Source organism: Podarcis muralis, chromosome 1, assembly GCF_964188315.1.
Source record: "Podarcis muralis chromosome 1, rPodMur119.hap1.1, whole genome shotgun sequence".
NCBI lineage: Eukaryota > Metazoa > Chordata > Lepidosauria > Squamata > Lacertidae > Podarcis > Podarcis muralis.
Window position 1 is genome coordinate 12,798,328 of NC_135655.1, and position 27,656 is coordinate 12,825,983.

Below are 27,656 nucleotides of genomic sequence, written 5' to 3' on the forward strand. Positions count from 1 at the left end.
TGTGCTTCATAAACCACTAACATTCTGTTTCTCAGTTCAGAACTGACTTCATCAGCACTGCTCCAGAAAGGTTTGAAGACTGTACCCTCAATTCTGCCTGGAAAAGGCAGCTGCAGAATAGCAATTTTAAAAAGCTTTGTCTGCTGTTGCCAGCGAGAGTTGCTTATTAAATTAGATTTCTATGGCCTTCTGTATTGCTGTTCCTTGAATTTCAAGGTGGCTAGTAACATTAATTGTTATATCTGCCTTGTATTGGAAGTCATTTCTATTTTGCTTTTAAAAATAGGGAACTGAGGCTACCAAGTGAATTGACCCAGGCCTGCCTAGTAAATCTGTGTCCAAGCTGGTTATGGGCTTGAATATGGAAATTTTATCATGTTTTCTTTATACATTACTGTGGGATATAATTATGTAAATATAAACATTTTGGTGTGGGTGATGTGCATATTTATATTGTCACCAACTACTTATAAGGCCGCTTTACACCTATTTTCTCCACATGGAAAAATAGGACATATATACCAGTGTTCAGCTTTCTGTGTTGAAATCATATGACTATATATTTTGCTTTGATAATTTGTGTTTGGGAGGCACAGTGCAGAATGAGCCTCAACTAAACAGACGTGTTTTAGATCACATGATCCATCTTCCTATTGCTCCAGATCTATAAACTATGGCCAGAGTGAATCCATCTTCTTGTTTCCTGGTTTGAATGGTTATTCTCTAGTTCTTTCCTTGGCATGGGCATATGTGGACATCGTATCTCTGGTTTTGCAGATGCTAGAAACTTATGTTTTCCAAATAAATAAAATCTGGATATCTGGGGATTGTGGTATGTCTACATAGGGTGGAAGGGAGGTACGTGGTTGGGGCTGTGGTCTAAACCACAGAGCCTAGGGCTTGCTGATCAGAAGGTCGGCGGTTCGAATCCCTGCGACGGGGTGAGCTCCTGTTGTTCGCTTCCTGCTCCAGCTAACCTAGCAGTTCAAAAGCACGAAGTGCAAGTAGATAAATAGGTACCGCTCTGGCGGGAAGGTAAACGGCGTTTCCGTGCGCTGCTCTGGTTTTGCCAGAAGCGGCTTAGTCATGCTGGCCACATGACCTGGAAGCTGTCTGTGGACAAATGTCGGCTCCCTTGGCCAGTAAAGCGAGATGAATGCCGCAACCCCAGAGTCGTCCGCGACTGGACCTAATGGTCAGGGTTCCCTTTACCTTTACCTTTACATAGGGTGGAGGATACTGTCCCAAAGTTAATTCCTGTGAAAGCCAGTGTTCCTTGGACCACAACTTATGGTTGTCTAACAGGCTGAATTCCTGCCAGATGATCCTCAGCTTCAATGCCCAGCTCTGGCTTGGAGGCAGGGCCAGATTTAGGTTTGATGAGGCCCTAAGCTACTGAAGGGGGACACGGGTGGCGCTGTGGGTAAAAGCCTCAGCTCCTAGGGCTTGCCGATCGAAAGGTCGGCAGTTTGAATCCCCGCGACGGGGTGCGCTCCCGTTGCTCTGTCCCAGCGCCTGCCAACCTAGCAGTTCGAAAGCACCCCCGGGTGCAAGTAGATAAATAGGGACCGCTTACAAGCAGGAAGGTAAACGGCGTTTCCGTGTGCGGCTCTGGCTCGCCAGATGCAGCTTTGTCACGCTGGCCACGTGACCCGGAAGTGTCTGCGGACAGCGCTGGCCCCCGGCCTCTTGAGTGAGATGGGCGCACAACCCTAGAGTCTGTCAAGACTGGCCCATACGGGCAGGGGTACCTTTACCTTTTAAGCTACTGAAGGTAATGGGACCCTTTATATATCCAGCTGTGCTTTGTCAACAACAAATTGCCACTGTTTTTTGTGTTGAATATATGCTATATAGTAATTTATGGACCTAATAGGTATCTAAAACCATTTGCACATGCAGAATGTAGGTACCCTATACAAATGAGTAAAGCAGTGATACTTTAGGGAGCAGGCTAGCAGGTGGGGGCCATTACGGTACTTACATCATAGGCACCTACACAACACAAAACACAGTTGCTGTATGTAGGTTTTATTTTATTTGTTTTTTATCTTATATTTTGGAAATGTACATCCAAGTTTTTTCCCCTTTCATTTTTTTTTGGGGGGGTCACCAAGAGAGTGGGACCCTAAGCTATAGTTTGTTTAGCTTATATGTAAATCCAGCGCTGCCTCAGGCCCTGTCTACTGCTGGCCTGTCAGCTCCCTCAGGAAGTGGCCCATGAAGGAATGTAGTCCTTGGGCTTAAAAATATTCCTCCACCCCCCTTTATGTATCTTATAAATAAAATAGATACATAAAGGGGGGGTGGAGGAATATTTTTAAGCCCAAGGTCTACGTATTTATATACTACCCTCCCATGAAATATCAGGTCAGTGTACAGCAATTACAAGCACTTTGAATGATATCTGGAAATGAATAGAGGCCAGGGTAGCTGAAAAGCCGAACACTTAAGTCCTTTTCTAAAAAAAAACACCTGCTTTGAGTAACCTCCTTGTGTGGCATTATATCATTTTAAATGGACTTGCTTTTACACTTTCTACTTTTGTGGTTTTAAAGGCTTTTTTAAAAAAAGCTTTTTTAATCAACACCACAGGGCAGGGGTCAGCAAACGAAGGCCCGGAGGCTGGATCAGGCCCAACTGCCTTCAGGATCTGTCTGGCGGACTCTCCGTGGATCGGCAAAAGGATTCTGTCCGTTCGGGCTGCGCTATTCCCCCTGCACCATTCCTTTCCCCCCTCTCCCTCTCACACACTGCGGCAGTGTCTCCTTCCTCCCTCTTCCTGGCTTCTCCCCGCCCTGCCTAGAGGAGGAAGGGGGCTGGGCTGAGCTGGCTGAGCACCATTTTAAGCAGCCCCTCTTCCCTCCACCGCCGCAGCCACCCACGAGAAACAGCAGTGGTGGCAGCCCCTGGGAAGGTAAGCACAGCAGCTGGGGCTGGGGAGGAGCACTACTTGCCCCCCCATGCCTATTCTTGCAGCTTCCCCTCCCCGGTGCCGCTTCTCTAGCCTGCCACAAGGTCTGAGGGACAGTGGACTGGCCTGTGGCTAAATTTTTTGCCGACCCCTGCCACAGGGCAACCCAGTCAGAAGGTTGGCATATAATTAAATTGTTGTTGCTGTTGCAACAGGGGTTGACATCTTCAGGAAATTAGGTAAAGGGACCCTTGACCATTAGGTCCAGTTGCAGACAACTCTGGGGTTGCGGCGCTTATCTTGCTTTACTGGCCGAGGGAGCCGGCGTACAGCTTCCAGGTCATGTGGCCAGCATGACTAAGCTGCTTCTGGCGAACCAGAGCAGCGCACGGAAATGCCGTTTACCTTCCCGCCGGAGCGGTACCTATTTATCTACTTGCACTTTGACGTGCTTTCGAACTGCTAGGTTGGCAGGAGCAGGGACCGAGCAACGGGAGCTCACCCCGTTGTGGGGATTCGAACCGCTGACCTTCTGATTGGCAAGCCCTCTGTGGTTTAACCCACAGCGCCACCCGCTGGACATTACTAAGGCCCTAATTTCATGGGGGAGTTCACCAATGGCCTGAGCTTCCACGGTGCAGCAACAACAACAACCCCGGTCACTTGCCCACCCCTGTGGGTAGGGCAATTTGACTCCCTCTAGCTTCTCAGTGCCACACTGCCTTGTGCGGAGGAAGACCAGTTGGCATATTGCCCTGGACTCTCTAAATCCGGAAAATGACCCTGATGGCTAGCGATCATTTGCTTATTTACGTCACAAGATTTACATGTGGCTTGATTGTAATAAACCAATAAATAACCTTGAAGCAGTTATCATTAAAATCTATGGCACAACGTAAATGGGCTCTAACTGGTAAGACTATAGAGGACTGACAAATTACCCACCCAACCCAGGTTTTGTTGTTCTCAGGTATTTTCTGACATCTGCAATTCACATGGCACAGTAGTAGCTTCACCTACTACTCTGGAAGTTGTCCCAGGTCCCCCTGCAGACTTTATCTACAGTACAGGCTTAACAGTCATTGTCAGACTGCTAAACTTGAATGCAGGAGAAGATAATTTCCAGATTTGCAGATAATTCCCAAATCTGCAGATGGAAGGGAAGGAGTTCCATCTCAGGGACATTCTAGGGTTTTGTTTTGTTTGTTTTTGCAAATGAACTCAGAATCCTAGTCCAAAAAACCAGAGATTCCCCAACCCCCAACTTTCCCAGACATTTTAGATAGCCACATCGGCATGTTAGCATGGATAGTCTTTCTTCAGAATGATAATCACAATACTAATGGTACTACTTTTATTTCTGTATCAGGAGGAGCATAGCCAGGATACAATCAACATTATTGCCGTACATAAGCACAATGTTTCACAGGCATGTGTGTACCATCTTGTTGGCTGCATACGTGTAGCAAGCATTCATATAATCCAAAAGGCAAACAATAACTATTTACAACCTATATCCTTAGGAAAGTTAAAGCCACTTACATATGTATGCTCCCTTCCATCTCTTATCCAAGCACTAAACTCCTGACTATTAAGTTTTATTTCTGAAGTCACTTGAACGCCAGTTTACAATCCAGTCACACTGAAGTACACACCTTAAGCCCCCATTCTGTAGGGGTACTGTTCTGGTCAGAAGGTCATCTTAATCAAGACAGTTGGATCTTATGACCCTTGTCTTAAGATTGAAGTCAACGAATACCACTTTTGAATGGTTAGATGGATTAATGAATGTGATGGCTTTGGTCTGCCCAACACATGTCTTTGGACTGAGAGTGACTACTGGTGATCATGTGGTTACATATCTGTACCTGGCCTGTGGGTATTTCTTTTTACTGCTCAGCAGAAGGGTACAAAACAACACTGGGGCGAATGAGTCACACTGGGGTCAATGAGTGTCAACAAATGAATACAGATTACGGTTGACAAGTCATAACTTATGATGTAGGCATTTTTACGTCAACTGTAACCCCCTTCATGCCTCATATGGCTGAAGTGGGGATGACCCCATGGACCTTACCCCACTCAGTCTGTCATGACCTGGCAACTGACACCATTGTCCTCCACGTTTAGAAAAATACTTCAGCGCCAGGGATCCTTCTGAATTCCTTGCACAATTTAGAACACTGGCAAATCCGATGCTCTAAATCACACGGGCAGCCTAAATGTGTCCAGGAAGGTCCCTAAGGTTGGCTCTGCCATTAGGCAGAGTGGACAGATTGCCTCAGGCAGATACTAGGTGGTGGAGACAAGCAGCAAGGTGTTGGAGGACAGAGCTGTGTGTGCCACTATATTGCCCTGTGTCCTCTGTAGGTGAGCCCGCTGCCCTCAGATGCACTGTTCTACCTGCTGGCAGTGTCGCAGTAAGGTTCAGTCGGCAGTCTGATTGGCTTCTGTGTGAGGAATAGGGGAAGGGGGGGCATCTTGTCTTTCACCTCAGGTAGCATGTCTTGAGCTGGCTCTCCCCCATCACACAATAATGAGGGAAGAACAAAAGAAGAGGCTTGTTTTGTCTTGCAAAATTGCATGAGGAATTCTGCCGCATTTCTCTACCTGATTAGAAATGTGAGAAAGTGTGGGTCAAACTCTCGCCGCTTGGCAGGACAAAACAGACCCCAATTAAATATGAACCATGGCAAGTTTTCGCATAGTAAGTCATTTGTATTCATCCTGCATCCACCATAAAACACGTGATCTGCTCAGGCAATCAGTTACAGGCATGGTAGCCACAGGAATTTTGTGTGTGTTGGCCTCCAGTCGGTAGGAAACTGGCTGTGTGCATCATGTACCGGGTTCAACATTTGCCTCCCCAGTGCAAAGGCTTGAAAAAAATATTTGCAGGGGCATAGCTAAAACTGCTTCTTCTGTACAGTGGCAAATGCATTTACCCAACTTGCCACAGGACAAGCATGAAGGCAAGCAATATTTTTCTTATAGCTACTTTTCACCCAGGTGACCAGATGTTGGCTAGTCCTGATATTTTACATATATAAAACTTCAAAAGGCACGCTAACATATATCTTAAGACACTGGTGCTAAGATTCTTTGTCATTAAAAAGAAATTTCAGAAGTAATATTTATATATGCTGTTCTGCAAAATGTTTAGGACTGATACACAATGTCTTTTAGGTGCCAATACTTCAGTTTAACTGATAGTCTTGAAAACTGGCAAGATGCTTCTTGACTGGAAAGGAAGAATAAGCATTGTAACATTTACAGTATTATTTCCATTTGGTCTATGTTTCAAAACAATCCTGAAATATGCCTATTGCTCAAAGATAATGAAAATATATTTATATATACTTTTCATAAGATAGCAGCAGAAATACAGTTAAAAAAATAAAATCTAAAAAAGAAAATATGTCTCCTAATTCTCCCAGCACTAGCTTCCTAATACTCTGCAAATAATCTAGAACAAAATCATTGCTGTGATTTGATTCTCAAATGACTATATTTAAACTTTTGTCCAGTCTTTATTCCTCTAAGTAGGTCTGAAGAAGGAACACTTGTGGAAATTAATAGAAAGGGTCTTCGTTGTTTTCATTAGAACTATGGATGTCTCTTGTCAGTAGCTTCCTTTGTCTATTTTTGTTTCCTTATGTCTCATGCAACAAGTGTTTTTGTTAGGAACTATTTTTCTATATTTCAGTGAGCTTGAAAACAGTACTGTAGTTTTAAACAAAACATTTCTTCACTCCTTTTAATGTAATGTTTTATTTATTTTTTGCTGGAAAGAAGGCAATGAGTTTTCTAATTCTCACCTGCCTAGAAAAGTGTTGCATCACATTTTTATGTATGCTTGAATTTTGAAGGAAAAGAAACCATCTTATTTTTATGCCTCTTCAGGAACGCTTTGGGGTGGAGCTTTCCCTTTCTCTAGCAGTATCAGTTCAGTTCTTGCGGAAGATGAAACAATGGGTGAGGTCTCTGAGGTTTCACTCTCTGCGATTGTTTCATTAGGTGGCAAGGATTCTTGTGCATCAAAAAAAGTTTCTGATTTTTCTGTCGGACTTTCCTCATCCTGAGGTTTTTCTTCTTTTGGATCTGTCTCTTCTACTTTATCAGTTTCCCTTCCCTTTTTTGTTGGAGATGAAAAACCTAACTTGGGGAATCTAAACCACCCAGCTTTTTCAGTTTGTTTGGCAGTGTCACTGTCTGATGTGGATGGGACATCGACTTCTGTCTCTTCTTGAAATGGTTTTTGAACTTCAGGTTTGGAATCTGCGCCTGTGTCATCAACAGAGGAAGAAAACCCAAGACTTGGAAGCCAAAATTTAAACCTGCCAGAAGATCTCTTACTATCAGATTTTTCCTTTGGATCTGTTGTTGACTCTTCTTCACCACTTGCAACTTCAGTTTCTTCGGTAATTTCTACAGCCGATTCGGACATCATTGAACTGTCTGCAAACTCATCAGAAGATTGTACTTCAACTGCAAATGCTTTCAGCTTTGTCAGCTTAGTAGTAGAAGATGCTTCTTCAATAAGTTCTTGGCCTTTGTCTGATACTTTCAGTTCAGCAAAGCTGGTCTTTTGTGTTGTTTCTTTTGCCTTTTCACCTGAAGGTTGGTGATCTTTACTCTCAAACATTTCACTCGTATATTCTGTAGAAGACAGTTTGACTGGCATATCCAAGTTCACAAGTGATTCCTGAATTTTCACTTTTAAAAGAGAAAACCCATAGGTGGCAGTTTGAACTTCTGATGGAGGAATCTCTGATTCTCTCACTATCTGAGTTGAGAAAGATTCCTGACTTTCAGAATCGCAGGAGTCAAACACAGATTTACCTTGTGGCTGTTTTCCGTTTCCTTCAAAGTATGGTCCTTCAATGTGCAGTGATGAACTTTGAATAAATGTCTCAGTAGATGGGAGTTTACACTCAAGTTGGGTTGTCTGAATATCTGGTTCTGTCAGTGTTGTAATTTTAGCTACTGATTTTTGGATTTTACCGTTCATGGTGTCTATTTTTTCTGTAGGAAATTTAATGTTGAATTCCATTGGCCTCTGTATGAGTGTTGTTGTCTCCTCAAAAGAAGGATCTGTAGATGGCAGTTTAGTTTCCACTTGTGTTCTTTGGATGTCAGACAATGTTGTAATTCTGACTGTTGATTTCTGGATATTACAACCAATGTCTTCTACCTTCTTATCGAGGAATGTAGTTCTGAATTCTTGTTGAGGGGCACCATCACCATCTGTATCAGTAGCAGCACATTTCATGTGTGTTGTGTCTTCTGAAGTCAACACTTGTCCTTCAGCTACAGATGTGCTGTATGTGAACTTGGGTATTTTAAGTTTGTGAATATGGAAATGTATCTCTGAATCTTCAAAATCTTGTTTGCCTGTGGTGTCTCCTGGTTTCTCCGCAAGGTCGAGTTTTCTACTTTTCATGTCAACAAACTCTTCTGCTTTTTGAGCCTGGATTCCAAATATCTGTCCTTCAGTTTTATCTAGTGACACCTCAGCCTCTGTTTTTGGTGGGTCAGCATCAACTTCTGCACTTCGTGATTTGGTACGTAAACTGCCAAACTTTGGCATCTTGAATTTTGATGGTTTTGTTTTACTTGAGCCATCTGTCCCTTCTGCTTTCACTTCTCCTTCCACGGGCATATCTTTTTCAAAGCCTTCTATTGGGTACTCTATTATTTCAAAGTCTTCATCAGTGACTGAAACATCCATTCTAACTTCTGGTGGTCTAACATCAGGCTCTTGCAAGTCAGATGTAGCATCATCAACTTTCTTGGTGGTTTTTGTGGTTGACCATCCAAAAGAAGGCACACTGAACTTTGGCATTTTGAATATGCTTTCTTTTCCTTGAATATCCTTTTTGGGTGATTTTATTTGGCTCTCCTTTTCAGTCTTTGCATCAGGGCTTTGCTCAGCGACGTTTGCATCTGTAATGATAGCATCAACTTTTTCCTCTGTTCCAGCCACAGTAATTTTAGTGGCATGTGTCTCAGCCACTGTCATGTCAATATCCACATTTGGTACACTGATTTCTGATGTGGGGGCAGTGGATGAAGTTTTATGTATCTGTACAATCTGTCCTTCAGCACCAAGCTTAACTACATCAGCATATGTTTTAGATCCCAGGGGACTTATTTTATCGTCAGCTTTTCCTGAGGCCTGTGAAAAACTGCTTTCCCCCATTAATAGGCCAGTTCTGAAGTCCTTTTCCTTCTGTATTGAAACTCCATCTTTTGTAATGTCCTCCTGAGGAAACATGACTTTGCCTTCTAAAATGTCCTGTCCAGAATACAATTCACTAACCACATGAGGAGACTGGGTTGCCATTTCAGGAGCTTTTATTTCTTCTTCAGCAAGAGGAGCTTTTCCTGTACTGCCATCTCCTTCAGCATCACCTTTTTTCCCCTTTGAAGATGATCGGCCAAATGAAGGCATCCTAAACTTTGGCATTTTAAACCAACCCGGAGACTCCTCAGTTTGAATCTCTCCAGACTTTGCTTCATGTTCTCCTTGTTCTTTTGCATCCTGCTCAGCAGGGCTGCGAACAGATATGCCAGATACTTCGATGTCAACTCCGGGCAGTTGTATTTCTCCAGCTGACACCTTTATTTCTGCATCAGCGGGTTCAGCTTTTACTTCCAAGGTTGGAGCTTCGCCGCAAAGTCTCTCAAAGTCCTTTGTTGCTTGTAGATGAGAAACTTCAGTTTCCATTTCGGGTAAGGTGACCCCAGTCTCTGGCAATTTTCCTTCTGGAACTGAAATTCCAAACTTTGGCATTTGGAGTTTTAGCATTCTAATTGTGCCCTCCGTAACATCAGTTTTCATACTTCCACTATCCACATTGATTTCACCTTCAGATCCTATTTCTGCACTTTTCAGTTCAACTGAACTATCTATGGTGGGCTCCTTAATATCAACTTTAATATCGGTATCTACTTGGGGAGCTTTGATTTCCACTTTTGATGTGCCCTTTGGCATTTTTATGCATATTTCGGTTTCTTCTTCTTTCTGTGTGGTAAAACTGCTCTCTATATCTGGTATGTGTACCAAAGCCCCATCTCTTTCCAGAGTAATATCTGCCTCCACTTTTGGCAGGCTACCCTGCGATTTTGGTAGCTTTGGCCTGTGAAGGGAGATTTTGGGCATATTAAAATGAGGCCTTTTCATCTGACCTTTTTTTGTAGCTATTTCAGCATCTAGCTCCATGTGGACTTCTTGATCTTCTGACAGAACTGCTGTTAGTTCTGCATCAGTATCATCTGATAAGATAGTCAATTTAGGTTCTTCCAGAGGTTCCTTTGCAGTAGTTTTAAGACTTGCTTCCTTTTTAGGTGACCAATTAAATGATGGCAATTTGAATTTTGGCATTTTGAAATGCCCTTCTTTTTCTTCTGCATCTATACTTCCAGTCTTTATATCTCCCTCAAATTTAGCATCTTTTGCTGCAGCAACCAAATCTTGAGCCTCCGTCTCTGGCTGTGCCACAGAAAGACCCACTGATGGTAATTTTATGTCTATTGCTGGAATCTTCATGTCGGCTCTAGGGATTGGGGGCATTTTAATTTTCCCTTCGGGGCCGGTTTTTCCTGAACCAGCTAAGTCACCTTCTCCTTCAAGTGTTGGAGCCTCTACTGCAATATCTGCAATATCTGCAGTCGTTTTCAACTGAGGAACTTTGGCATCTTCAGATGGCAAACTAATCTCGGTGTCTGGAGTTTTTCCTTTAGAAAATGAGATTCCAAACTTAGGCCTTTGGAATTTAGGCCTTTTCATCTTCCCATCCATTCCTTCAGTTTTTATCTCTGTTACATCTACAGAGATATCAGTGGACGGTCCTTCAATTCCTACTTCTAGGCCTTTCACCACAGGGACTTTAATTTCTGCCATTGTTTTACTAACATTATCACCAACATCAAGTGATTTTAATTCTGCTTCTGAAAGACTGGCATCAGGTATAGAAAGTTTGACATCGCTTTCAGGTAAGCTGATTTCCATGTCCATTTTCGGAACTTTAAGTTCTGGTTTGGAAAGTTCTAGGCTTGGAAGCTTAACTTCGGGCATTTTAATGCCTTTTCTAGAATCACTACCACTGATATCTGTATCCCGCATTTGTAGTGACATCTTTCCTTCATCCTCTATCGTAGATACTGTCATGTCAGCATGCAACTGTGGTACAGATATTTCTGCTTTATGACTTTTCATTTTTGGAAGGGATATCTTTGGCATGCTAAAATGAGGCCTTCTGATTTTGGTTTTCTCGCTGTCTTTATCAAAAGATATATGTCCCTCTAGGTCTTCAATGTGGACTTCACCTTCCTCTACAGTGAGTGTTAATTCAGATTCAATATCACCTGTTGGAACTGGAACTGAGGGATCTTCTAAATTTGCATAAATATCAGTAGAAACACTTGCTTCTTTCTTTGGAGACCAGCTAAATGATGGAAGCTTGAATTTTGGCATTTTAAATCTGCTTTCTTTTTCAACAATTTCTTTTTCATAGCTTTCACGTTTAATATTTTTGCCTTCTGAATCTGGTCTTTGGATGTCAGCATCTGATTTTGGAACAGAAATATCCACAGATGGAAAAGTGATCTCCCCGTCTGCACCTTTCACTTTGGGAAGCGAAATTCCAAATTTGGGCGCTTGGAGCTTTGGCATCTTAAATTTACTGTCTAAGCCCTCCATCTTTGCCTCAGCACCATCCAGAGTAATCTCAGCAGAAGGTACCTCTATTTGTAGGTCTGCAGCTCTCAGTTCCAAGGAAGTCTCCCCCTTTGGAATATTCACATCAGGTGCAGAGAACTTGATATCTGCTGAAATGTCCCCTGCCTTCATCTCAGGCTTGGTTACACTGGCGTCCGGAAGAGCAATGTCAACCTTGGGTGCGCTGACGTCCACATCGACTTTGGGACCTTTGATTTCTGGTTTGGAGAAACCCATCTTGAACTTTGGCGTGTGTATTTTCATCCCGCCACCATCAATGCTGCCTTCTGCATCAGGCACCTTAACAGAGACCTCTGCCTCTGGAACTTCCACTTTTGCTTTGGGAAGGGAGATGTCTGCTTCAACCTTTGGCAGTGAGACTCCCACTTGAGGAGTCTTCAGCTTGGGAACTTTGACGCTTGGCATTTTGACATCAGGCATTTGAATTTTGCCCTTCTCAGCGACCTCCAACTCCACACTAGGTGCCGTCATTTCAGCTTCAGGCAATTTCACGTCAGTCTCGATGCCCACAGAGGGCAGTGTCACTTCCCCTTTCAGTTCTGGTTTGGAGATATCCACTTCCACAGAAGGTAAGGTGAGTTCTCCCTCCACAGCGGCTTTCCCCTTGGGAAGTGACATTCCAAACTTGGGCATTTGGAATTTTGGCATCTTAAATTTACTGTCCGTGCCCTCCAGCTTCGCTTCAACTCCACCTAGAGTGACATCTGCCGATGGTGCCTCAAGCTTTAGGTCTGGAGCCTTCAGTTCCAAGGAAGCCTCTCCTTTTGGAAACTTCATGTCAGGTGCTGAAAGGCTGGTGTCTGCTGAAATGTCACCTGCTTTGATCTCAGGCTTGGTTACACTGACGTCTGGAAGATCAATGTCAACTTTTGGTGCGCTGATGTCCACATCGACTTTCGGAAATTTGATTTCTGGTTTGGAGAAACCTATGCTGGGCATCTTGAACTTTGGCATGTGTATTTTCATCCCTCCACCCTCGATCCTGCCTTCTGCATCAGGCACTTTAACAGAGACCTCTGCCTCTGGAATTTCCACTTTTGCTTTGGGAACAGAGATGTCTGCTTCAACCTTCGGCAGCGAGACTCCCACCTGAGGAGTCTTCAGATCAGGGACCTTCATACTTGGCATTTTGACGTCAGGCATTTTGATTTTGCCCTTCTCAGCGACCTCCAACTCCACACTAGGTGCCATCATTTCAGCTCCGGGCAATTTCACATCAGTCTCGATGCCCACAGAGGGCAGGGTCACTTCCCCTTTCAGTTCTGGTTTGGAGATCTCCACTTCCACAGAAGGTAAGGTGATTTCTCCCTCTGCAGTGGCTTTCCCCTTGGGATGTGACATTCCAAACTTGGGCATTTGAAATTTTGGCATCTTAAATTTACTGTCCGTGCCCTCCAGCTTCGCTTCAACTCCACCTAGAGTGACAACTGCCGATGGTGACTCAACCTTCAAATCTGGAGCCTTCAGTTCCAAGGAAGCTTCCCCCTTTGGAATCTTTATGTCAGGGGCTGTGAACTTCGTGTCTGCTGAAATGTCACCTGCTTTGATTTCAGGCTTGGTTACACTGACATCTGGAAGAGCAATGTCAACCTTGGGTGCGCTGATGTCCACATCGACTTTGGGACCTTTGATTTCTGGTTTGGAGAAACCCATACTGGGCATCTTGAACTTTGGCATGTGCATTTTCATCCCACCACTCTTAATGCTACTTTCTGCATGAGGCACATTGACAGATGCGGAAGCCTCTGGATTCTCCATTGCTGCTGTGGGAAGGGAGATGTCTGCTTGGATTTTTGGCAGTGAGACTCCCACCTGAGGGGTCCTCATTTTGGGGACCTTGACGCTTGGCATTTTGACATCGGGCACTTTGATTTTTCCTTTCTCAGAGACCTCCAATTCCGCACTAGGTGCCCGTATTTCAGCTCCTTGCAATTTCAAATCTGTCTCGATGCTCATAGACGGCAGTATGACTTCGCCTTTCTGTTCTGGTATGGAGACATCTACTTCCACAGAAGGTAGGGTGCCCATGCCATCTACACTGGCTTTACCTTTGGGAAATGAAATTCCAAACTTGGGCATTTGGAATTTAGGTCTTTTAAATTTACTGTCCATGCCTTCCACCTTTGTCTCAACACCTCCCAAATCAACATCAACTAGTGGTGCCTCAACCTTTACGTCTGGAGCCTTCAGTTCCAAGGAAGCCTCCCCCTTTGGAAACTGTACATCAGGTCCTGTGAACTTCATGTCTGCTGAAATGTCACCTGCTTTGATTTCAGGCTTGGTTACACTGACGTCCGGAAGAGCAATGTCAGTCTTGGGTGCGCTGACGTCCACATCGACTTTGGGACCTTTGATCTCTGGTTTGGAGAAACCCATACTGGGCATCTTGAACTTTGGCATGTGTATTTTCATTCCGCCACCCTCGATGCTGCCTTCTGCATCAGGCACCTTACCAGAGACCTCTGCCTCTGGAATTTCCATTTTTGCTTTGGGAACCGAGATGTCTGCCTCAACCTTGGGCAGTGAGACTCCCACTTGAGGAGTCTTTATTTTGGGCATTTTGACACCAGGTATTTTGATTTTGCCCTTCTCAGAGACCTCCAACTCCACACTAGGTGCCTTCATTTCAGCTCTGGGCAATTTCACGTCAGTCTCGATGCCCACAGAGGGCAGGGTCACTTCCCCTTTCAGTTCTGGTTTGGAAACATCCACTTCCACAGAAGGTAAGGTGATTTCTCCCTCTGCAACAGCTTTCCCCTTGGGAAGTGACATTCCAAACTTGGGCATATGGAATTTCGGCATCTTAAATTTACTGTCCGTTCCCTCCAGCTTCGCTTCAACTCCACCTAGAGCGAAATCCGCTGATGGTGCCTCAACATTTAGGTCTGGAGCCCTCAGTTCCAAGGAAGCCTCCCCCTTTGGAAACTGTACGTCAGGTCCTGTGAACACCATGTCTGCTGAAATGTCACCTGCTTTGATCTCAGGCTTGGTTACACTGACGTCTGGAAGAGCAATGTCAACCTTGGGTGCGCTGATGTCCATATCGACTTTGGGACCTTTGATCTCTGATTTGGAGAAACCCATGCTCGGCATCCTGAACTTTGGCATGTGTATTTTCATCCCGCCACCATCAATGCTGCCTTCTGCATCAGGCACCTTAACAGAGACCTCTGCCTGTGGAACTTCCACTTTTGCTTTGGGAAGGGAGATGTCTGCTTCAACCTTTGGCAGTGAGACTCCCACTTGAGTAGTCTTCAGCTTGGGAACTTTGACGCTTGGCATTTTGACATCAGGCATTTTGATTTTGCCCTTCTCAGAGACCTCCAACTCCACACTAGGTGCCTTCATTTCAGCTCCGGGCAATTTCACGTCAGTCTCGATGCCCACAGAGGGCAGGGTCACTTCCCCTTTCAGTTCTGGTTTGGAGATATGCACTTCCACAGAAGGTAAGGTGATTTCTCCCTCTGCAGCGGGTTTCCCCTTGGGAAGTGACATTCCAAACTTGGGCATTTGGAATTTTGGCATCTTAAATTTACTGTCCGTGCCCTCCAGCGTCGCTTCAACTCCACCTAGAGTGACATGTGCCGATGGTGCCTCAACGTTTAGGTCTGGAGCCTTCAGCTCCAAGGAAGCCTCTCCTTTTGGAAACTTCACGTCAGGTGCTGAAAGGCTGATGTCTGCTGAAATGTCGCCTGCTTTGATCTCAGGCTTGGTTACACTGACGTCTGGAAGAGCAATGTCAAACTTGGGGGCGCTGACATCCACATCGACTTTGGGACCTTTGATTTCTGGTTTGGAGAAACCTATGCTGGGCATCTTGAACTTTGGCATGTGTATTTTCATCCCTCCACCCTCGATGCTGCCTTCTGCATCAGGCACTTTAACTGAGACCTCTGTCTCTGGAATTTCCACTTTTGCTTTGGGAACAGAGATGTCTCCCTCAGCCTTCGGCAGCGAGACTCCCACTTGAGGAGTCTTCAGCTCAGGGACCTTCATGCTTGGCATTTTGACGTCAGGCATTTTGATTTTACCCTTCTCAGAAACCTCCAACTCCACACTTGGAGCCTTCATTTCAGCTCCGGGCAATTTCACATCAGTCTCGATGCCCACAGAGGGCAGGGTCACTTCCCCTTTCAGTTCTGGTTTGGAAACATCCACTTCCACAGAAGGTAAGGTGATTTCTCCCTCTGCAACAGCTTTCCCCTTGGGAAGTGACATTCCGAACTTGGGCATATGGAATTTCGGCATCTTAAATTTACTGTCTGTTCCCTCCAGCTTCGCTTCAACTCCACCTAGAGCGAAATCCGCTGATGGTGCCTCAATCTTTAGGTCTGGAGCCTTCAGTTCCAAGGAAGCCTCCCCCTTTGGAAACTGTACGTCAGGTGCGGTGAACTTCATGTCTGCTGAAATGTCACCTGCTTTGATCTCAGGCTTGGTTACACTGACGTCTGGAAGAGCAATGTCAACCTTGGGTGCGCTGACGTCCACATCGACTTTGGGACCTTTGATTTCTGGTTTGGAGAAACCCATACTGGGCATCTTGAACTTTGGCATGTGTATTTTCATCCCTCCACCCTCGATCCTGCCTTCTGCATCAGGCACTTTAACAGAGACCTCTGCCTCTGGAATTTCCACTTTTGCTTTGGGAACAGAGATGTCTGCCTCAACCTTGGGCAGTGAGACTCCCACTTGAGGAGTCTTCATTTTGGGCATTTTGACACCATGCATTTTGATTTTGCCCTTCTCAGTGACCTCCAACTCCACACTAGGTGCCATCATTTCAGCTCTGGGCAATTTCACGTCAGTCTCGATGCCCACAGAGGGCAGGGTCACTTCCCCTTTCAGTTCTGGTTTGGAAACATCCACTTCCATAGAAGGTAAGGTAATTTCTCCCTCTGCAGTGGCTTTCCCCTTGGGAAGTGACATTCCAAACTTGGGCATTTGGAGTTTTGGCATCTTAAATTTACTGTCCATACCCTCCAGCTTTGCTTCAACTCCACCTAGAGTGACAACTGCCGATGGTGACTCAACGTTTAGGTCTGGAGCCTTCAGTTCCAAGGAAGTCTCTCCTTTTGGAAACTGTACGTCAGGTGCTGTGAACTTCATGCCTGCTGAAATGTCACCTGCTTTGATCTCAGGCTTGGTTACACTGACGTCCGGAAGAGCAATGTCAATCTTGGGTGCGCTGACATCCACATCAACTTTGGGACCTTTGATTTCTGGTTTGGAGAAACCCATACTGGGCATCTTGAACTTTGGCATGTGTATTTTCATCCCGCCACCATCAATGCTGCCTTCTGCATCAGGCACCTTAACAGAGACATCTGCCTCTGGAATTTCCACTTTTGCTTTGGGAACAGAGATGTCTGCCTCAACCTTGGGCAGTGAGACTCCCACTTGAGGAGTCTTCATTTTGGGCATTTTGACATCAGGCATTTTGATTTTGCCCTTCTCAGCAACCTTCAACTCCACACTAGGTGCCTTCATTTCAGCTTCAGGCAATTTCACGTCAGTCTCGATGCCCACAGAGGGCAGGGTCACTTCCCCTTTCAGTTCTGGTTTGGAGATATCCACTTCCACAGAAGGTAAGCTGATTTCTCCCTCTGCAGTGGCATTCCCTGTGGAAGGTGACATTCCAAACTTGGGCATTTGAAATTTTGGCATCTTAAATTTACTGTCCGTACCCTCCAGCTTAGCTTCAATGCCACCTACATCAATATCAGCCGATGGTGCCTCAACCTTCAAGTCTGGAGCCTTCAGTTCCAAGGAAGCTCCTCCCTTTGGAATCTTCACGTCGGGTGCTGTGAACTTGATATCTGCTGAAATGTCACCTGCTTTGATCTCAGGCTTGGTTACACTGACGTCTGGAAGAGCGATGTCAACCTTGGGTGAGCTGACGTCCACATCAACTTTGGGACCTTTGATTTCTGGTTTGGAGAAACCCATACTGGGCATCTTGAACTTTGGCATGTGTATTTTCATCCCGCCACCATCAATGCTACCTTCTGCATCAGGCACCTTAACAGAGACCTCTGCTTCTGGAATTTCCACTTTTGCTTTGGGAACAGAGATGTCTCCCTCAATGTTTGGCAGCGATGCTCCCACTTGAGGAGTCTTCATTTTGGGAACCTTGACGCTTGGCATTTTGACATCAGGCATTTTTATTTTGCCCTTCTCAGCGGCCTCCAACTCCACACTAGGTGCCTTCATTTCAGCTCCAGGCAATTTCACATCAGTCTCGATGCCCACAGAGGGCAGGGTCACTTCCCCTTTCAGTTCTGGTTTGGAAACATCCACTTCCGCAGAAGGTAAGGTGATTTCTCCCTCTGCAGCAGCTTTCCCCTTGGGAACTGACATTCCAAACTTGGGCATATGGAATTTGGGCATCTTAAATTTACTGTCTGTGCCCTCCAGCTTCGCTTCAATGCCACCTACATCAATATCAGCCGATGGTGCCTCAAGCTTTAGGTCTGGAGCCTTCAGTTCCAAGGAAGCCTCCCCCTTTGGAATCTTTATGTCAGGTGCTGTGAACTTCATGTCTGCTGAAATGTCACCTGCTTTGATCTCAGGCTTGGTTACACTGACGTCCGGAAGAGCGATGTCAACCTTGGGTGCGCTGATGTCCACATCGACTTTGGGACCTTTGATTTCTGGTTTGGAGAAACCCATACTGGGCATCTTGAACTTTGGCATGTGTATTTTCATTCCGCCACCCTCGATGCTTCCTTCTGCTTCAGGGACCTTAACAGAGACCTCTGCCTCTGGAATTTCCACTTTTGCTTTGGGAACAGAGATGTCTCCCTCAACCTCTGGCAGTGAGACTCCCACTTGAGGAGTCTTCATTTTGGAAACCTTGACGCTTGGCATTTTGACATCAGGCATTTTGATTTTGCCCTTCTCAGCGACCTCCAACTCCACACTAGGTGCCTTCATTTCAGCTCCGGGCAATTTCACGTCAGTCTCGATGCCCACAGAGGGCAGGGCCACTTCCCCTTTCAGTTCTGGTTTGGAGATATCCACTTCCACAGAAGGTATGCTGATTTCTCCCTCTGCAGTGGCTTTCCCTGTGGAAGGTGACATTCCAAACTTGGGCATTTGAAATTTTGGCATCTTAAATTTACTGTCCGTACCCTCCAGCTTAGCTTCAATGCCACCTACATCAATATCAGCCGATGGTGCCTCAACCTTCAAGTCTGGAGCCTTCAGTTCCAAGGAAGCTCCTCCCTTTGGAATCTTCACGTCGGGTGCTGTGAACTTGATATCTGCTGAAATGTCACCTGCTTTGATCTCAGGCTTGGTTACACTCACGTCTGGAAGAGCAATGTCAGTCTTGGGTGCGCTGACGTCCACATCGACTTTGGGACCTTTGATTTCTGGTTTGGAGAAACCCATACTGGGCATCTTGAACTTTGGCATGTGTATTTTCATCCCGCCACCATCAATGCTGCCTTCTGCATCAGGCACCTTAACAGAGACCTCTGCTTCTGGAATTTCCACTTTTGCTTTGGGAACAGAGATGTCTGCTTCAACCTTGGGCAGTGAGACTCCCACTTGAGGAGTCTTCATTTTGGGAACCTTGACGCTTGGCATTTTGACATCAGGCATTTTGATTTTGCCCTTCTCAGCGACCTCCAACTCCACACTAGGTGCCTTTATTTCAGCTAGGGGCAATTTAACGTCAGTCTCAATGCCCACAGAGGGCAGGGTCACTTCCCCTTTCAGTTCTGGTTTGGAGATATCCACTTCCACAGAAGGTAAGGTGATTTCTCCCTCTGCAGTGGCTTTCCCTGTGGAAGGTGACATTCCAAACTTGGGCATTTGAAATTTTGGCATCTTAAATTTACTGTCCGTACCCTCCAGCTTAGCGTCAATGCCACCTACATCAATATCAGCCGATGGTGCCTCAACCTTCAAGTCTGGAGCCTTCAGTTCCAAGGAAGCTTCTCCCGTTGGAATCTTCACGTCGGGTGCTGTGAACTTGATATCTGCTGAAATGTCACCTGCTTTGATCTCAGGCTTGGTTACACTGACGTCTGGAAGAGCGATGTCAACCTTGGGTGAGCTGACGTCCATATCGACTTTGGGACCTTTGATTTCTGGTTTGGAGAAACCCATACTGGGCATCTTGAACTTTGGCATGTGTATTTTCATCCCGCCACCATCAATGCTGCCTTCTGCATCAGGCACCTTAACAGAGACATCTGCCTCTGGCATTTCCACTTTTGCTTTGGGAACAGAGATGTCTGCCTCAACCTCTGGCAGTGAGACTCCCACTTGAGGAGTCTTCATTTTGGGAACCTTGATGCTTGGCATTTTGACATCAGGCATTTTGATTTTGCCCTTCTCAGCAACCTCCAACTCCACACTAGGTGCCTTCATTTCAGCTTCAGGCAATTTCACGTCAGTCTCGATGCCCACAGAGGGCAGGGTCACTTCCCCTTTCAGTTCTGGTTTGGAAACATCCACTTCCATAGAAGGTAAGCTGATTTCTCCCTCTGCAGTGGCTTTCCCCTTGGGAAGTGACATTCCAAACTTGGGCATTTGGAGTTTTGGCATCTTAAATTTACTGTCCGTACCCTCCAGCTTCGCTTCAACTCCACCTAGAGTGACAACTGCCGATGGTGACTCAACGTTTAGGTCTGGAGCCTTCAGTTCCAAGGAAGCCTCTCCTTTTGGAAACTTCATGTCAGGTGCTGAAAGGCTGGTGTCTGCTGAAATGTCACCTGCTTTGATCTCAGGCTTGGTTACACTGACGTCTGGAAGAGCAATGTCAACCTTGGGTGCACTGATGTCCATATCGACTTTGGGACCTTTGATTTCTGGTATGGAGAAACCCATACTGGGCATCTTGAACTTTGGCATGTGTATTTTCATTCCGCCACCCTCGATGTTGCCTTCTGTATCAGGCACTTTAACAGAGACCTCTGCCTCTGGAATTTCCACTTTTGCTTTGGGAACAGAGATGTCTGCCTCAACCTTGGGCAGTGAGACTCCCACTTGAGGAGTCTTCATTTTGGGCATTTTGACACCAGGCATTTTGATTTTGCCCTTCTCAGTGACCTCCAACTCCACACTAGGTGCCTTCATTTCAGCTCTGGGCAATTTCATGTCGGTCTCGATGCCCACAGAGGGCAGGGTCACTTCCCCTTTCAGTTCTGGTTTGGAAACATCCACTTCCATAGAAGGTAAGCTGATTTCTCCCTCTGCAGTGGCTTTCCCCTTGGGAAGTGACATTCCAAACTTGGGCATTTGGAGTTTTGGCATCTTAAATTTACTGTCCGTACCCTCCAGCTTCGCTTCAACTCCACCTAGAGTGACAACTGCCGATGGTGACTCAACGTTTAGGTCTGGAGCCTTCAGTTCCAAGGAAGTCTCTCCTTTTGGAAACTGTACGTCAGGTGCTGTGAACTTCATGTCTGCTGAAATGTCACCTGCTTTGATCTCAGGCTTGGTTACACTGACGTCCGGAAGAGCGATGTCAACCTTGGGTGCGCTGACGTCCACATCGACTTTGGGACCTTTGATTTCTGGTTTAGAGAAACCCATACTGGGCATCTTGAACTTTGGCGTGTGTATTTTCATCCCTCCAACCTCGATGCTGCCTTCTGCATCAGGCACCTTAACAGAGACCTCTGCTTCTGGAATTTCCACTTTTGCTTTGGGAACAGAGATGTCTGCTTCAACCTTGGGCAGTGAAACTCCGACTTGAGGAGTCTTCAGCTTGGGAACTTTGACGCTTGGCATTTTGACATCAGGCATTTTGATTTTGCCCTTCTCAGCGACCTCCAACTCCTCACTAGGTGCCTTCATTTCAACTCCGGGCAATTTCACGTCAGTCTCGATGCCCACAGAGGGCAGGGTCACTTCACCTTTCAGTTCTGGTTTGGAAACATCCACTTCCACAGAAGGTAAGGTGATTTCTCCCTCTGCAGCGGCTTTCCCCTTGGGAAGTGACATTCCAAATTTGGGCATTTGAAATTTTGGCATCTTAAATTTACTGTCCGTACCCTCCAGCTTCGCTTCAACTCCACGTAGAGTGACATGTGCCGATGGTGCCTCAACGTTTAGGTCTGGAGCCTTCAGTTCCAAGGAAGCTTCTCCCTTTGGAATCTTCACGTCGGGTGCTGTGAACTTGATATCTGCTGAAATGTCACCTGCTTTGATCTCAGGCTTGGTTACACTGACGTCCGGAAGAGCAATGTCAACCTTGGGTGAGCTAACGTCCACATCAACTTTGGGACCTTTGATTTCTGAATTGGAGAAACCCATACTGGGCATCTTGAACTTTGGCATGTGTATTTTCATTCCGCCACCCTCGATGTTGCCTTCTGTATCAGGCACTTTAACAGAGACCTCTGCCTCTGGAATTTCCACTTTTGCTTTGGGAACAGAGATGTCTGCCTCAACCTTGGGCAGTGAGACTCCCACTTGAGGAGTCTTCATTTTGGGCATTTTGACACCAGGCATTTTGATTTTGCCCTTCTCAGTGACCTCCAACTCCACACTAGGTGCCTTCATTTCAGCTCTGGGCAATTTCATGTCGGTCTCGATGCCCACAGAGGGCAGGGTCACTTCCCCTTTCAGTTCTGGTTTGGAAACATCCACTTCCATAGAAGGTAAGCTGATTTCTCCCTCTGCAGTGGCTTTCCCCTTGGGAAGTGACATTCCAAACTTGGGCATTTGGAGTTTTGGCATCTTAAATTTACTGTCCGTACCCTCCAGCTTCGCTTCAACTCCACCTAGAGTGACAACTGCCGATGGTGACTCAACGTTTAGGTCTGGAGCCTTCAGTTCCAAGGAAGTCTCTCCTTTTGGAAACTGTACGTCAGGTGCTGTGAACTTCATGTCTGCTGAAATGTCACCTGCTTTGATCTCAGGCTTGGTTACACTGACGTCTGGAAGAGCGATGTCAACCTTGGGTGCGCTGACGTCCACATCGACTTTGGGACCTTTGATTTCTGGTTTAGAGAAACCCATACTGGGCATCTTGAACTTTGGCGTGTGTATTTTCATCCCTCCAACCTCGATGCTGCCTTCTGCATCAGGCACCTTAACAGAGACCTCTGCTTCTGGAATTTCCACTTTTGCTTTGGGAACAGAGATGTCTGCTTCAACCTTGGGCAGTGAAACTCCGACTTGAGGAGTCTTCAGCTTGGGAACTTTGACGCTTGGCATTTTGACATCAGGCATTTTGATTTTGCCCTTCTCAGCGACCTCCAACTCCTCACTAGGTGCCTTCATTTCAACTCCGGGCAATTTCACGTCAGTCTCGATGCCCACAGAGGGCAGGGTCACTTCACCTTTCAGTTCTGGTTTGGAAACATCCACTTCCACAGAAGGTAAGGTGATTTCTCCCTCTGCAGCGGCTTTCCCCTTGGGAAGTGACATTCCAAATTTGGGCATTTGAAATTTTGGCATCTTAAATTTACTGTCCGTACCCTCCAGCTTCGCTTCAACTCCACGTAGAGTGACATGTGCCGATGGTGCCTCAACGTTTAGGTCTGGAGCCTTCAGTTCCAAGGAAGCTTCTCCCTTTGGAATCTTCACGTCGGGTGCTGTGAACTTGATATCTGCTGAAATGTCACCTGCTTTGATCTCAGGCTTGGTTACACTGACGTCCGGAAGAGCAATGTCAACCTTGGGTGAGCTAACGTCCACATCAACTTTGGGACCTTTGATTTCTGAATTGGAGAAACCCATACTGGGCATCTTGAACTTTGGCATGTGTATTTTCATCCCGCCACCATCAATGCTACCTTCTGCATCAGGCACCTTAACAGAGACCTCTGCTTCTGGAATTTCCACTTTTGCTTTGGGAACAGAGATGTCTCCCTCAATGTTTGGCAGCGATGCTCCCACTTGAGGAGTCTTCATTTTGGGAACCTTGACGCTTGGCATTTTGACATCAGGCATTTTTATTTTGCCCTTCTCAGCGGCCTCCAACTCCACACTAGGTGCCTTCATTTCAGCTCCAGGCAATTTCACATCAGTTTCGATGCCCACAGAGGGCAGGGTCACTTCCCCTTTCAGTTCTGGTTTGGAAACATCCACTTCCGCAGAAGGTAAGGTGATTTCTCCCTCTGCAACAGCTTTCCCCTTGGGAACTGACATTCCAAACTTGGGCATATGGAATTTGGGCATCTTAAATTTACTTTCTGTGCCCTCCAGCTTCGCTTCAATGCCACCTACATCAATATCAGCCGATGGTGCCTCAAGCTTTAGGTCTGGAGCCTTCAGTTCCAAGGAAGCCTCCCCCTTTGGAATCTTTATGTCAGGTGCTGTGAACTTCATGTCTGCTGAAATGTCACCTGCTTTGATCTCAGGCTTGGTTACACTGACGTCCGGAAGAGCAATGTCAACCTTGGGTGCGCAGATGTCCACATCGACTTTGGGACCTTTGATTTCTGGTTTGGAGAAACCCATACTGGGCATCTTGAACTTTGGCATGTGTATTTTCATTCCGCCACCCTCGATGCTTCCTTCTGCTTCAGGGACCTTAACAGAGACCTCTGCCTCTGGAATTTCCACTTTTGCTTTGGGAACAGGGATGTCTCCCTCAACATCTGGCAGTGAGACTCCCACTTGAGGAGTCTTCATTTTGGGAACCTTGACGCTTGGCATTTTGACATCAGGCATTTTGATTTTGCCCTTCTCAGCGACCTCCAACTCCACACTAGGTGCCTTCATTTCAGCTTCAGGCAATTTCACGTCAGTCTCGATGGCCACAGAGGGCAGGGTCACTTCCCCTTTCAGTTCTGGTTTGGAGATATCCACTTCCATAGAAGGTAAGGTGATTTCTCCCTCTGCAGCGGCTTTCCCTTTGTGAAGTGACATTCCAAACTTGGGCATTTGGAATTTTGGCATCTTAAATTTACTGTCCGTACCCTCCAGCTTTGCTTCAACTCCGCCTAGAATAACATCTGCCGATGGTGCCTCAAGCTTCAAGTCTGGAGCCTTCAGTTCCAAGGAAGCTTCCCCCTTTGGAATCTTTATGTCAGGTGCTGTGAACTTCATGTCTGCTGAAATGTCACCTGCTTTGATCTCAGGCTTGGTTACACTGACGTCTGGAAGAGCAATGTCAACCTTGGGTGCGCTGATGTCCATATCGACTTTGGGACCTTTGATTTCTGGTTTGGAGAAACCCATACTGGGCATCTTGAACTTTGGCATGTGTATTTTCATTCCGCCACCCTCGATGCTTCCTTCTGCATCAGGGACCTTAACAGAGACCTCTGCTTCTGGAATTCCCACTTTTGCTTTGGGAACAGAGATGTCTGCTTCTACGTTGGGCACTGAGACTCCCACTTGAGGAGGTTTTATTTTTGGGACCTTGACGCTGGGCATTTTGACATCAGGTGTTTTGATTTTGCCCTTCTCAGAGACCTCCAACTCAACGCTAGGTACCTTCATTTCAGCTCCGGGCAATTTCACGTCAGTCTCGATCCCCACAGAGGGCAGGGTCACTTCCCCTTTCAGTTCTGGTTTGGAGATATCCACTTCCACAGAAGGTAAGGTGATTTCTCCCTCTGCAGCGAGTTTCTCCTTGGGAAGTGACATTCCAAACTTGGGCATTTGGAGTTTGGGCATCGTAAATTTACTGTCGGTGCCCTCCAGATTAGCTTCAACTCCACCTACAGCAATATCAGCCGATTGTGCCTCAACCTTTAAGTCTGGAGCCTTCAGTTCTGTTCCAAATTTGGGCATTTGGAATTTTGGCATTTTAAACGTAGTGTCCATGCCCTCTTTCTTAATCTCAGCAGCACCCAGAGACATATCAGTTGATGGTGTCTCTAGTTGTATGTGTGGAGTTTTAAGTTCCAAAGAAGCTTTGGCTGTCGGCATACGTATGTCAGGTGTTGCTATCATGACGTTTGAATCTTCTTCATTTTGATTAATTACTCCTCGCATGCCATCCATGTCTTTTTTTCCTTTTTCTGTTTGTTCGTTGTCCATTTGTAATTTTGTATACATTTTTTCTGTGGATCCCTTTTGCTTCTTTTTTCGTTGTTTTGGTGGTGTTATCGGTTTTATTTGTACATCTTGTATTTCACCTGTTTGCAATATAGGTTTTGTTATCTGTGTTGTTATCACTGTCGTTTCTGATTTTTTTGTGATGGCTTTGGATTTTGATTTCTTTTCTTTCGTTTTTTTAATTGTTAATTCAACTTCAGGGTATTTACCTGTATGGTATGGCAGTTCAAATTTTGTTTCCTTAGCATCTTTTCTGGGTTCCTGTATTTCTTCCAGTTTTTTCTCTTTAGCCCGTGAAGTAGAATATTGCACTGTTATTAATTCTGGGATTTCCTGCGCAGTATCATTTTCATAGTCTGTGAGAGGTTTGACTTCGTATTTTGTCCTCTCCTCTGGTTCTTGTTTAGTTCTGTGCATCTTGAATCCAATACTGGGGAATCTTAGTTTCTTTTGACTTCCTCTTTTAACTTTTGCGTGAATTTCTTCTGGCTGAAATTGTGATTCTGTGTCTGTGCTTGTTGGGGATATATCGGGAATCGCATGTTCGTATGCATCTGACGTGCTACGAGATCTCCTTTGCCCCAGTATCTTTTTACCTTTTAATGACTGGAATTTTGGCCAGGAAAGTCTGTCCTTCTTGGATCTTTTTGGTCTTCCAACTCTTTGTTTTACAATTAAGTCTGCTTTATCTTCTTCTGTGAATGTCTTTTCTGATGTTTCCGGTGCTTCCTTCCCCTGAGAAATAGAATTTCCAAAATAAATGGTTGTAGTACTTATTACGTATGTATTTAATCCCCACCCCTTTGCATCTTCAAAATTGTTGAAAGCAATGTACATCAGAATGTTTAAATGAATAAATAGCAACAAGAAACCCCAAAACGTTAAAACATACTAAATTAACAGAGAGACTTTGGCTGTGTACACATTACCAGCTTAAAGCACAGTGGGATAATTTCCCTCTGCTTCATTTCAAATCACATTTGGACATCATCGGACACATCAGCATGGTTGGGTGTATTTCCCTTTAATAATAATAATAATTTTTATTAAAGCTTTTTCATAATAAAGGTAAAAGATAAAGGGACCCCTGACCATTAGGGCCAGTCGTCGCCGACTCTGGAGTTGCGGCGCTCATTTCACTTTATTGGCCGAGGGAGCCGGCATACAGCTTCCGGGTCATGTGGCCAGCATGACTAAGCTGCTTCTGGTGAACCAGAGCAGCGCACAGAAATGCCGTTTACCTTCCCGCCAGAGCAGTTCCTATTTATCTACTTGCACTTTTGACGTGCTTTCGAACTGCTAGGTTGGCAGGAGCTGGGACCAAGCAACGGAAGCTCACCCCGTCGCAGGGATTCGAACCACGACCTTCTGATCGGCGAGTCCTAGGCTCTGTGGTTTAACCCACCGCGCCACCCGCATCCCTTTTTTTCATAATACAATGAGATAAAAGGTTGGATGTTTTTCCAAGTCTCCTATTGCCTGCCCACATCAGTGAGTGGATGTCATCATATGGCTTACATTTTCAAATCAGACTGAAGCTGGTTAGGGAGAAAACACATCAAAATGCAGTATTTCTCAGGGAACTACAGGACAGATGTGACTTGTAGCCAACGTTGTGCACGCACGGCTTCACAAACCAGTGCTGGGAGGTTGCTGGAAGCAGAGCAAACAGGAGTGTGCACGAGTCTCCAAAACAACTGACTCACATTCCATAAAAGCCTCATGCTTCCGGGAATGTGAAAAGGTAAAGGGACCCCTGACCATTAGGTCCCTCTAGCAATTCAAGGTGACAAACACTTGCTGAAAAATATCATGTAGATAATACAACTTACTCAATTTTGCAGTCTTTTCCCATTCCCCAGTGATGTACCCCTCCTGAAACCTAGATGCAATGTTCCTAGCCACTACGACACAGTGTGAAGCTGTTAATAAGTGAAGGTGTACTCCCTTGTGAAAATTAATTGAAACAAAGCATGTTTTCTATCTTACTCGTAATCCTGTACTCAAAACAAACACGAAAAATGAGTT

The 27,656-nt window shown here is 45.6% G+C and overlaps 1 protein-coding gene across 4 annotated transcripts in view; it reads right to left on the bottom strand.

Moving 5' to 3' along the window:
* Nucleotides 1–4,254: 4,254 nt before the first annotated feature.
* AHNAK2 (AHNAK nucleoprotein 2) overlaps nucleotides 4,255–27,656 on the bottom strand; it is a 74,431-nt gene continuing 51,029 nt past the window's right edge. Inside the window, exons 7-8 of one of the 4 annotated variants that reach the window (XM_077923509.1) lie at nucleotides 25,062–26,363; nucleotides 4,255–24,338 (exon numbers count right to left, since the gene is read on the bottom strand). In XM_077923509.1, the coding sequence (XP_077779635.1) occupies nucleotides 6,804–24,338; nucleotides 25,062–26,363 (18,837 nt within the window). In that variant the 3' untranslated portion in view covers nucleotides 4,255–6,803. Of the gene's footprint in view, nucleotides 26,364–27,656 lie in introns of all 4 variants that reach the window. The other 3 variants (XM_077923497.1, XM_077923503.1, XM_028708291.2) reach the window with 3 other exon arrangements.